This window comes from Gymnoscopelus braueri (genome assembly GCF_963280865.1).
Source record: "Gymnoscopelus braueri genome assembly, chromosome: 23".
Classification (NCBI taxonomy): Eukaryota; Metazoa; Chordata; class Actinopteri; order Myctophiformes; family Myctophidae; genus Gymnoscopelus; species Gymnoscopelus braueri.
The window spans coordinates 42071960-42085063 of NC_137625.1; the positions used below are offsets into that span (position 1 = coordinate 42071960).

Genomic DNA, 13104 nt, shown 5'->3' on the forward strand with positions numbered 1-13104 from the left:
AATGTCTTCAAAATCCCCCCCCCCCCCCCCATCCAGAAGCATAGATTTGAGTTAAAAATGTATATCATATATACAAAGATTTGCACACATTTTCAAGATTTCCCCCCCAAAAAAATAGCAGATCTACAAGCTCGAGTGCCGCGCTATGAGCTTGTATATCTGCTATTTTTTGAATAGCCAAAGAAATCTGAAAATGACACAGACGCGTTCCCGGTCTTAAAGGGTTAAGTTGCACAACGGGGTGTCGCCTGCCCGAAAATAACAGACCTTCAAGCTCACGACGCCCACGCGACACCGTCGCGTTACAAGAGCACAAATTAGGCTTCAACTCTCGTTCCTGTTGCCACGGGTCAGTTAGTTACGGAACTTATAGGTGAGGGGGAGCAGCTCATGGGTTTCCTTCATTGCCTGGACATGCTGGCGAGTCTGCTCGTCCTCGTCCATGGCCCTGTAGCAGCGTTTGGCGTAGTCCATGAGCCTCTCCTTCGACGCCTCGAACTCACCCACCTCAGCTAGCTGCGGGGACCAGAAAGTGCATGTGGTTTTATAACCCATTTAAGACCTGAGGCTGATTCTACAAAATGTTTCTCACACTTTTTCATGCCAAGGACCCCCAGATTTGTGTTTCAAAAATTCCAAATTATTCAACATTTTTCAAACACTTTCAACATTTTTCAAAAATATTCAAATTTAGCAGATGTACAACCTACATCTGCTATTTTTGAGAACCACTGTTCTAAATCCTATAAGAGTTTTCTGAAAAACCTATGTTGCTATATATATATAAAATGACAGATGCTTCCCGGTTTTAACGGGTTAACAGCGTAAACCCCCGGAACACCTTTCCTGACGATCGGAGGGAAGCTGAGCCTGTTTAATTTGGCTTCCCCACTGTCAATGCAAGGGTACAAGCACAAGTATACAAGTATAAAATGCACCCATTAAGTGTCCATTACACTCTCGGGGTTAAATCAATGTTTCTACATGGATATAGTATATGGGTTTGTTTTTGGCCTATGGATATGTGTTTATTTGTACATGTGCATATCTAGATTTATACAACATATACACATGTACATACAACATACCCTGGACAATAACACAGGAATAGTTTAAACTGGAACCTCCCTGTGGTGAGACCCTGTTTAAACAGTCAATGGCTGAAGATGAAGAGAACCATGGAAGCAAAATAGTAGAGGAAGCTGGGGACAAACCGACAGCAGGCAAGTAGTCTCGTGTCACCAGACAACTATTCCACAATCTCTGAATGCTATATAGAGTCTGGAACTCCACTTCCCGAAAGCTGTTTAACGGAAGTTGTTCAGACCGGAAAGACATTCAACCAATCACGACGCGGTGCCCGCGGACCGGTAGTCCCAGTGGAAACAGAACCGAGGCGGAAGCATAGAGTCATAGGAGCGGTAGATTCATGTTATTTGTGCGAGGATTGTTTATCACAGAAAACTGAGAAAAGTATCATGGAATTAACGCAGAAAAAAATGTGAAAGAAGACACAAGTAGACATAAACGATGTTTATGAGAATCGTTGATTCCAGTCGGACTCCTTTGCGCCACTGCACAATGCTAAAACGGAAGTGGGTAGGGGAGGGGCATCCGCTTTCCCTTTACACATGATCAGAGCTTCCGAGTCCCAGACTGTATGCCGGAAACATTTGTAAATTGTGGGAGGCAACAGTCTGGTAACGCGAGACTAGCAGGCAAGGGAGACACACTGACAGAAGAAAGAGACAGACCAGTGGTGGAAAAAGTACTCACATTTTCTACTTAAGTAAAAGTATCAATACTGCAATGTAGAAATACTCTGTTACAAGTAAAAGGCCTGTGTTCAAAATTGAGTTACTTGAATAAAAGTACAAAGTATTGGCATCAAAATATACTTAAAGTACAAAAATGTTTGAAAATAGCAGATCTACATAGCCTGGTTCCAGACGAATCTGCCTTTGCAAAATTGCATCGCACTTTAGCCCTCGGCAGATTAGGTCTGGCCCCCCTCCATAGAGATTCCATTTCTCTCCCTCCGCAGTTGTGCGGAACCAACCAGGGCCCAGTATCCAAATGTGGGCGGGCTTATCACCTTATTTGGAGCAATGACGTACAAGGAAGCACTGCTCTGATTGGTTCGTATACAAAGCACTGCTCTGATTGGTTTAGGTCTAACCAATAGAGTCCGTTTGGATCTTTTTGTAACCGCCCCTTGGAAAAAAATCTATCGTTGATAGGGACCAGACTAATATCCACGCAGTGTGTCGTGTGATATTGTCTGGCCACGCGAGGCTAAGATCTACAAGCTCACAACGCGTCGCATCGCGACGCGTTGTGAGCTTGTAGATCGGCTACTTTCAAATAGCCATTATATATAAAACAGTGCTAAAGTGGTTAATGTATGTTTTATAATATAATAATTTATATCTACAGTAATTAGTAAAAAAGGGTTTCAAATAATTGTAGTAGAGTAAAAGTAAAATATTTGCCTCTGAGATGTAGTGGAGTAGAAGTAAACGTATTAAACATTGGAAATACTCCAGTAAAAGTTTTTTTTTTTAAGTAAAAGTACCTCAAAAGTGTACTTAAGTATAGTACTTGAGTAGTTACTTTAAACCACTGAGACAGACTGGCAGAGAGATGAAGGAAAGGGAGAGGGGAGCAGGACAGAGAGCAGTACCTTCTCTGGTGCGGCCAGCAGCAGCTCAGCGATGGGGGAGGTGTTGGCAATGGTGTCGCGGACGACCCTGTGAGTCTTGAAGGCTTGGGTCATGGTCCCCACACGCTGGTAGGTCGACAGGATCGCCTTATAACGCATCAGCACGCCGTCTGGGTCCTTCGCTGTAGGGGCGAGAGACATCATAATGGGAAGGATGATACATGGTGACAGAGATATAGTATAGTAATGAGAGGTCGCAAGTACAGTAGATACAAGAGAGACATCTCTCTTGTTAAATTGTAAATGCCATAGTTGCATGTTTGTTTCTTCATTTGGTGTTGTTACACCTGGGTGCGTGCACATGGCAGAGAGGGGTAATATTACAGTCATTCCTGTACATACAGGTATGCGTCTTTGTTTCCGTCGCAGCCAAACGGATTTGGATGGAACTTTGGAGGTAGATTGACATTTGACGAAGGAGTTCAATTATTTGAGTATTTAGTTTGTCTAGAGAAAATCCAACGTGGCTGTGTAGACTTTACACATTTTAAACAGACAACTGCAATATTAGGCATCTCGCTGTGTTCGTATAAGATAGTTTGTAACCACTTTCACCCCTGGCGTCCATATTTTGTAGAGGTGCTGCGATCAAGGTTTTTGCAATCCGATCCGATTCCGATCAGGCAGCATCAAAACCAATCCGATTAATTCCGATCCGATAAGGCACACAATAGTCTCTATACTGTCTATCTAAAATTTTGTATTTTAAAATGTTTTGTTGCTCGCTGCATTTATGTCATGAAAGGTGCTATATAAATAAGGTTTATTATTATTATCTAATGTTGACCCCCCCCCGGGGCTCCGCTCCGATCCCCGCCCACCTCTCGTCCGCACACCGCTCAGAAAAAAGAAAATAAAAGTATTTTGCTGCGTGTCTGAATCACTTTCTCTTTTATCCCAAATGCGTCCCCATCAGTGTAAAGGAAGAGCCTCGATGGACGTAGTAAGTGTAGTAAACTTCAGGTTTTCTGGAAAATGCTACACAAACAAATCCAGGAGATGTTGGGTTATGAGGTTCCTATGGAAAGTAAGGTTCTATATTTATGTAGCCTAGAGGCGGGAAATATACAGATGGAGGACAGGTATTTGGTTAAGATTTTATTGGCAGCAGGGAAGAAGGCCATCACTAGGAAATGGGGACAGGTTGACATTCCAACACAAGGACAAGGAGGAAATATAAGTTATGGAAAAAATTACACATCGCCTGAGACTCCAGGAAACACAAATGGAAAAGAAATGGGTAAAATGGATAATATTGTCTCTGTCGGGTGGAAACCTCATAGAGCTTGTAGATCTACTTTTCATGCTTTTGTGTGACGCTGTAGGATGATGAAGATCAGAAGGGCATTCATTTACACCACTGCGAGAGAGAGGCTCGCCGCTCGCGTCGCAAAAGCCAGTGTTGTTAATTCAGCCAAAATCATTTGCGTTTCAAATCGTATTGTTTGATCGGCTGGTGATATAACTTAACAGTCACAAGGTATTTATAAAAATATTTGTGTGGATGACGGTGACGGAGAATTTTAATGAAGTCTTAGGGGACCCGCTACACACTTCTGTGTTGCTCGCACAGGCTGTTGTGTGTCAGCCTGTACAACATGTGGTGCGCGGCCACGACCGCGGTCCACGCTCCGCGTTTTTTATCTTTACGATTTTATGTTAAAGGGCAAGACCACTTTGGTAGAGGTTTGGGTTGTGTAGTTACCATGCCATGATGTAACTCCAAAGGTGGGCAAGAAATAAAAAATAATTGCTCCATTGATTAGAAATTGATAATTCAAAATATGCTCCTCATTGACTTACATTGTACGGTAAAAATGCTCCCAAAGTCACTCTTTTAGCACAAAAACGAACGCAAACAAAGTTGATTCAGACAATATAGAACATCACCAAACCCAGTACTGTTTTTTTTATTTATAAAAATGTCAACTTCCTGTAGATTTTGCCATTTTTAATAAGTAGAAAACCCGGACTGGTCGGCGGATCCGGATCCAGATCTTCAAATAGTAAAATCAACAGGAAGTTGACATTTTTATTAAAAAAACAAACAGTACTGGGTTTGGTGATGCTCTATATTGTCTGAATCAGCTATGTTTGTGTCATTTATGTGCTAAAAGAGTGACTTTGAGAGCTGTTTTACCGTACAATGTAAGTCAATGAGGAGCATGATATGCTCCTCATTGACTTACATATGTACGGATTATTTTGAATTATCAATTTCTAATCAATGGAGCAATTATTTTTGATTTCTTGCCCACCTTTGGAGTTACATCATGGCAAGGTAACTAACTACACAACCCAAACCTCTACTAAAGTGGTCTTACCCTTTAAAACTAAATGTTAAAAAAGGATTGATCAAGTGATATTACTCAAACAGAGAACATAACCTCTCCAGAATCATAGTCAACAAAGTTTCACAGCGTGCTGGTTAGAAGTGCTGCATAGAACTGCTGGAGTGGAGTACTGGAATGTTTTAATCGGAGCGTTTGATCGGCATTTTCGCTGTGATCCGATTCGATCCGATCTCCATTTTTTAGCTGTTATCGGGCCGATATCCGATCTGTTAATCGGATCGCGGCATCTCTAATATTTTCGGTATGTCACTATAGTTGAAAATCAGTTGAGCTTGTAGATCAGCTATTTTCGAATAGCCAAAGTATAAAATAAATGGATGGTTAAATGGTTAAATTCAACCACAGTGGAAAAAGACACATTTCCATGTACGTATAAGTGGAAATGAAAATAATGAATTTCTTGTCTATTCTCTTGTTTTCTGGTCTATTTTGCAGCACGGCAGCAGCCTCGCTCACCCCTCTCACGAGACTCGCGTCCATGGGTGATCCTGAACACCCTCCTCATCCTGGGCTCCCTGGTGCATCTGCCCTTCTTCTGCCACGGAGGATCTGCTTTCTCCACGGAGGAGTCTTCTTCCTCCTCATCCACTGTCTCCTCCTCCTCCATGTATTCTTCCTCTGCGTAGTACTTGTCCTCCGCCACATGGTACTCATGCTTGACTATGGGAAAACAAAAAACAAAATGACAACTAGAACTAAGTCAATGTGAAATGGTAAACGATCAAATCATGTTCTTGTTTGAGTACAGCCAAGATGAAAATTATCAATAAGACAAGTAAATAAACAAATAAATCACTTACAAAATGTCAAGGAGAGATTATAGCAAGTCACAAGTCTGCATGTTTGAGTACTTTTGTGTGCACGTGTTCACGTGCCCCATAGGCCCTCCCCATAGACCCCTTAACAGACGACGTCACACTGATAAGAACCAGTATGCGCGCGCAGGCCGGCACCAAATGAAACCCATTCTGTCAGGTCTCGCTTAGCCTCGATCTCCAGGCTTTTATTGTTTAGTTTTGCTAAAAAATAAAAGCCTGGACCAGCGCGTCGGTGTACCCGGTATAGGAAGTGTTTCATTTCCCCAACCAACCAGAGTGCAGTGGGCGTCGCTCGTAATGTTGTGTTGACGGGGCGGGGCTGACGGACAGATCGGTGAACCAATGGGATCAAGCGCATTCTCTCCTCGCTGATTTTAAACCCACCCCTCTATACACGAAAGCAGGAAGGCTAGTGCAGCCTAGGTCTCGCTAGGACGCGCCTCACTAGCCAACACACAGAGGAGGTTGAATGAACTGAAACCAGCGCACCCCGAAACAATATGTTGGGAATTGATTGCATGAAACAATTACCTGTGCGTCCAGTCTCAATGTTGGTAAATAAATAATTGGTCTATTCACCCAACCCTACATGCGCTCTCACCAGGGACGACGGTGGTGCTGCTGCTGCATCCAGAGCTAGGAAGCGCCCTGCGTTTGAGGGTCACTCCAGACCTGGTGGTCATAGGGGGGGGAGGAGATGGCGAACTGGCCGGCTGCTCCTTCACTGCCACGGCATGCTGGGGGTCCACTGGTCAGTGAGAGACAGACAGACAGAGACGAGAGAGAGAAGAGGACAGGAGATAATAGCATTATGGAATATCCATGTCGAGGGTCAAAGCGCTACTACTTCTCAGTTGGGAGCAGAGGGGAACTAGTCGGTGCCCAGACCCAGACCAGTTTCACAGAGACGCAGTGGTGGAAAGTATCTAAGTATATTTACTCAAGTACTGTACTTAAGTACAATTTTGAGGTATTTGTACTTTACTTGAGTATTTCCAATTTCCAATACTTTTACTTCTACTTCACTACATCTCAGAGGCAAATATTGTACTTTTACTCCACTACAATTACTTGAAAACTTTAGTTACTAGTTACTTTGCATATATAAATTATGATATAATGAAACATACATTAACCACTTTAACCCTATTTTATACATAGGCTATTTGAAAATAGCCGATCTACAAGCTCACAACATCAAATATTTAGTACCTTTACTTTTGGTACTTTAAGTACATTTTGATGCCAATACTTTTGTACTTTTACTCAAGTAAATTTTTAATTCTGGACTTTTACTTGTAATAGAGTATTTTTATATTGCAGTATTGGTACTAGAATAGAAGAATTTGAGTACTTTTTCCACCACTGCAGAGACGTAACACAAAGAGCAGACAGTTATATGGATGTAGTAAGGGATCAGTGTTGGAAAGTAACTAAAGTAATATGTAACTTAAAGTAATATTATTACTTTTTCCCAGTAACTAGTAACGTAACTAATTACTTTCACGTTTTGAGTAATATTATTACCTTTACTTTTTTTCAAAAAGTAATTTATTACTTTTTTTCACGAGCCTTGGTGGTACTCTGGGTTTGAGTGTGTTTATTTGATCCTGTGTTGTTTTTGGTCAATTGATATAATGGTAGACTGGTTGGGATCCAGTTGCTATGCAGGCTGCTTGCTGATCCGGTCTAGAGCGGATACGGAAACGTTGCGCACTTGTCTATGTGTGAATTATCAGCTGCGGAAGGGCGGGCCTTAAACCGGATCAAACAGTGTTGCCATGTCTGCTTATTATAAGCGACTTGTTAACCAATGAAGACGCGCTGTAAGCTTGTAGGTTGGCTATTTTCAATATATATATATATATATATATATATATATATATATATATATATATATACACACTCCTGAATGATGCACTAAATATCAGTCAGTCAGAAGAATGATTGTTTTGTTGAAGTTTACATTTCCTACACCCACCACAAACCACGATGATATGTGTTGCTATGGGAGCCTTTTTATTCTATTAGAATTACTTTTGTTTACAAAGAAATGAAGCACTTTATTTTCAGCAGTCATACAGAATGATTGATTTTTTTTTAAAACTTGCATTTGCTCCTACATTCTGCCTTTTTAGGCAAAAAATACATGAAATACATTTAAAATACTTCCAAAAAAGTCCTTGCGGTCTTGTTTCCATTGAGGTCCTTAGTATTCAATTCATAGTCAAATGGTTTTCATTTAGTCTGTAAGTTATGAATTCATACACAGTAAAAGTCTTAGTGTTGATATAATTGAAATGAGTGTACAAATAGAACCAAATGGACCCGTCATGTGTACAGAACACTTTTCAGAGTTAAATCAACAATGAGGATTTTACAATGTAGGCTGCAGAAAAGAGAAAAAAACAACTGCTAATGTTGAAAATGCAAAGTCAGACTTTTGGGGAGAAAGGATGCAATTACTGGGGGCGAGAAAAAAAAAGTAACTAAGTAATAAGTAACTAGTTACTTTTGGCAGGTAGTAATAAGTAAAGTAACTACATTACTTTTTAAACAAGTAATATGTAATAAGTAACATATTACTATGTTGTAGTAACTATTCCAACACTGTAAGGGATGACTGGTCATTTCCAAAATGCTAAACATACGTATCTATTTAGTCAAGGAGGGGACAAAAAGAAAACAAAGGAGGGATGTTCAGTCTCAACAATCACACACAGAGGGCACAGCATTAGAAGGTAGAAGCCAGGCAGACTTGCATGTTGTAACATCTTGAGGGTGATTTGTATACTTATAGTTGTATGCCTGTGTCAACAAATATACAGATCTACAAGGTCACAATGCACCGCCACAGCGTGACACTTAACCCCTAACTGCTCCTGATGAGCAGGTTGGTGCCTTGCATGGTTTCCTCTGCCGTTCGGCGTGTGAATGGGTGAATATAATGCAAAATCGTGTGGAAACCTCATATGTCCAAAACAGGTCCTTTCCTGGACTCAAATTCAAAAGTAGCAAAAGTAGCAGATCGACAAGCTCAAAATGTGTTGTTTCACGCTGCGTTTCCAGCTTAACTCTTTGAACGCCATCGACACGTTTTCGAGTCAATTGCTACTTAATCCATCCACGCCATCCACGCGTTAGACGCGCTGTATAACTTTTTATTGTTTAATAAACAATTGCGCTGTTCTCTGTACCATCCTTGATCATTTTCTCTTCCCACTGGCTTCTCACGCATCCTTGGTGAAAATATCCGTTTCCCGTTTCGTATTTAGGATTTTATCCTGTTTCCGTAGATTTTTAGGCAAAAACAAGGCAAAAGAAGTTACCTCACACAGTATAAAAAACGAACGGAAAGCTCCGGTTATATTTTCTTTTCTCTGGACGACGAACAGTTATCCCCTTTGTGTTTACCAACGGTCTGACACACGATCATAATATATTTAAATGTTCTGTGGCCAGTGGGGGGGGGGGGGGATTATAATGGATATAAAACTTCTGTGACCGGTTGAAAAGGTTATAAAACACGAAAGGCACTGGGTGAGTATATTATGAAAATACTCTGGCAGTCAAAGAGTTATGGATCTGCTACTTTTGATGTTTTTGTGTGACGCTGTAGTATGATCAAATAAGGCGTTAATGTACGAAGAAATAAAACCCAGTTAGACAGAGATAAGAGGTTTCTGCCGGACAGCAACGATATACAGTAAAGCAACAGCTAATGTGACACAGAGGTGTTCCCGGCTTGAAACGTATCTGTTCCAAGTCTGTTCCACTTAATGTGGCCCGCAGGTTAATATGGGAATACTGATATATTATTGATTTCAGCTGTTACAATTCCAAACATGCAAACATGACCCGCTTTAATTACTTCTATATTAGTAGCTTAATGACTAGTATTACAAGTATTTTCTATGTCCAATGTATTTGTATTTAAGTTGAGTTAAAAAATGTAACATCAGTATAACTAAATGCATTTGAAATTAAATAAAAATGTTACTTTTCAGGATTCCAATTCAAAAATAGCTAAATAAAAATCAGGATTCCAATTCAAAAGTAGCAAAAATAGCAGATCTACAAGCTCAAAATGCGTCACGATGCGACACGTTTTGAGCTTGTAGATCTGCTATTTTTGCTACTTTTGTGTGACATAGAATGGCGAAGTACGGCATTCATTTACGAAAAAAGTTGAAATACGAAGATAAGAGGTACGTGTCTGCCCAACAGTATATGCAATGTGGCCCTCTGGAGTGAGTGAGGAAATATAGTGGCCCTCTCCATCATCAAAGTTGCCCACCCCTGGGTTAGTTAGTACTTACCCTCCTGGCCTAGCCCTAACCCTGGCCTCATGTTGGAAATAAAGCAGCTCGTTTGGTAGCGCAGGAAGTCGCGCTCCTCCTCCAGCGCCTCGATGCGTTTCTGCTGCCCGGCGTTCTTCTCCAGGGAAAAGTACAGTTCGGTGCGCAGGTTGGAGATCAGCATGAACGGACTGAGGTACTGAGGACGAGGCTCCAGCACCACGGGCTCTGGAACAACCAGACAGGCAGACAGACACAAAGGCTGTTTCCATTCGAGTACTGTAGTTCTTTCTTTTTTCAAAAACCTTTGTTTATTGGATTTTGACAGAAGCATTTCTTGCATATATATCAAAAATGCATAATCATTGCATTGCCTCACAGACCTCACACACAATACCCGAATCTTGAGTACTGTAGTTCTATGCGACATAATGATGTATCACATAGGAACAGCTAAAAGCAAACAGCACATTATGATCATGTTCATCAGTTTCATATTTTATTTATATTTTATAGTATATTATATTTTATAGTTTGTTTTTTTGTCAATAGCTAAATGATGTAATACATAGACATGTATTGTGGAATGATATAGTTACTTGTTCAGAGAAGAGAAGAGAAGAGAAGAGAAGAGAAGAGAAGAGGAGAGGAGAGGAGAGGAGAGGAGAGGAGAGAAGAGAAGAGAAGAGAAGAGAAGAGAAGAGAAGAAAAGAAAAGAAAAGAAAAGAAAAGAAAAGAAAAGAAAAGAAAAGAAAAGAAAAGAAAAGAAAAGAAAAGAAAAGAAAAGAAAAGAGGAGAGGAGAGGAGAGGAGAGGAGAGGAGAGGAGAGGAGAGGAGAGAAGAGAAGAGAAGAGAAGAGAAGAGAAGAGAAGAGAAGAGAAGAGAAGAGAAGAGAAGAGAAGAGAAGAAAAGAGAAGAAAAGAAAAGAAAAGAAAAGAAAAGAAAAGAAAAGAAAAGAAAAGAAAAGAAAAGAAAAGAAAAGAAAAGAAAAGAAAAGAAAAGAAAAGAAAAGAAAAGAAAAGAAAAGAGAAGAGGAGAAAAGAGGAGAGGAGAGGAGAGGAGAGGAGAGGAGAGGAGGACAACAGCAAAAGAGTGAACAAAACTGAGAAAGGTTAGAGCAACTCTGAACAATATAACCTAGGTTTTCATGGATCCCAGGCCCTGGGTCGACAATTTAAACCATAACACAGTGTAAATATTGTCATCACCATCAATAGGCTATAATAATAACATAATGGCTATGTTACTGTTACATGATAACACAATGAGTTACACCAGTGGTTCTCAAAGTGGGGTCCAGGGACCCAAAGGGACAGGGTTCCTTCATAGGGTTCTAAAATGGACTCTTACAGGTCTGTAACTCTATGGGCGTCCATGAGGTTAAAACCAGTTTGAGAATGGAAACCAGTTAGATCCACTACTATTGTGCTTCCAGCTTGCCATCATACCTTCCATCATGTGCTGGCTCTGGTTGAGGTGGAAGCCAGGCGTTCTGTCCAGGCTCTCCTCATAAGGAAAGGAGACCTGAGGAGCATCCAGATCCTGATAAAAGCCTCCTCCTCCTCCACCTCCTCCACCAACTACTCCTACAGGTTGCCGATGGACATAATGACCAGAGACAGATGGACATTATTTAGAAACATAACAAACATAACAAAACAAAACAAAACAAAACAAAACAAAACATAACTTGTATCATTTCCTGTCTCTATTAACCACTTTTAAGCTCTACGACTTTAGCAAAAATTGGCAGATAGCTCATGTGCGTCGCAATTTCCGCAAATAACGCGTCATATGTGCTTTTTTCGTCCCATTTTAAGAACATTTTTGAAAACTGCTCCAAACATTTCGATCACATGATGATGTCCAAAATAGGGACACCGGGTTGGAAAGTGGTCAAACAGACAAACTATTAATCATCACAGTTTAAGTTGGTGGAGTTACAATAAAACATGATGGAAGCAGCATAATAATATAAGTCGTTGCTCGTTATTACCTGCAGGGCTGGTGTTCCGTGAAGTAGTCGGGTTCATCGCTCTCTATCCCAGCAAAACGTAACCCCCGGCAAAAAAATGAATGAAGTCAATGCTGAATCGAAAAACAAAGCCAGAAACTCTCTAGTATCAATAGAAACGTGTTGTAAAGTGTGTATTATGTGTTGTTTGGTAAATGGTAATAGTGCAGTAATGTGTATGTGATCCAGTGACAGTCATACACTGGGCAGCATGCATGTGTGGCCTCTTGCAATTACCTGCTTGCCAGGATTTGCGAGAGAACCAAGCAACCAGGTCTATAAAAACAAGCCCAAAAGAAGCATAGCTATTTGAAAATAGCAGGTCTACAAGCTCACAACGCGTAGCATCTCTGCTATTTTCAAATAAATATTTTTTAAAAGTGCAAAATGTGGAATATTTTTGAAACATGATTATAACAACAACACAAATCTTAGGGTCCCTGGAATAAAATATTTTCAGATTAGATGGGGGGTCCTCCAGGACAAACACATATTTAGATGTATTTGCGTTAGAAGGAGAGAGCTAGTTTTCAACCATAAGAAAAATAAGAAAAATAATAATAAAAATAAAAACAATAGGAAACAAGCCCAAATAAGCAACTACACTTTAGAAACAAGCCCAAGAAAACCGCAACCCGCAACTACCAATATTTACAAGCGACTTACCAGAAAAACAAGCCCAAAGGCGCATATAATAAGCAGACCTGGCAACCCTGAAGACGACTCACTCGCTGCAGTTGGAACACTTCCGTGTACGCATGCGCACACGACTGTCGCCTCTTGACAATTAAAGACATATTAAGTACTGATTTATTGACTTATAACACACTGTGGAAATACTCTGTTATAAGTAAAATACCTGTATTTAACATGTTTTACTTGAGTAAAAGTACAAAAG

The 13104-nt window shown here is 40.5% G+C and overlaps 1 protein-coding gene across 1 annotated transcript; it reads right to left on the minus strand.

Annotated features, from left to right (window-relative positions):
* Positions 1-354: 354 nt before the first annotated feature.
* On the minus strand, positions 355-12225 carry LOC308079667 (coiled-coil domain-containing protein 106-like; the record flags this gene model as incomplete). Its single annotated transcript, XM_080421218.1, has 7 exons — positions 355-516; positions 2684-2844; positions 5533-5736; positions 6496-6642; positions 10214-10420; positions 11641-11778; positions 12189-12225. The coding sequence occupies 7 exons, from the start codon at positions 12223-12225 to the stop codon at positions 355-357; spliced, it is 1056 nt and encodes a 351-aa protein (XP_080277344.1).
* Between the last annotated feature and the right edge of the window lie 879 nt (positions 12226-13104).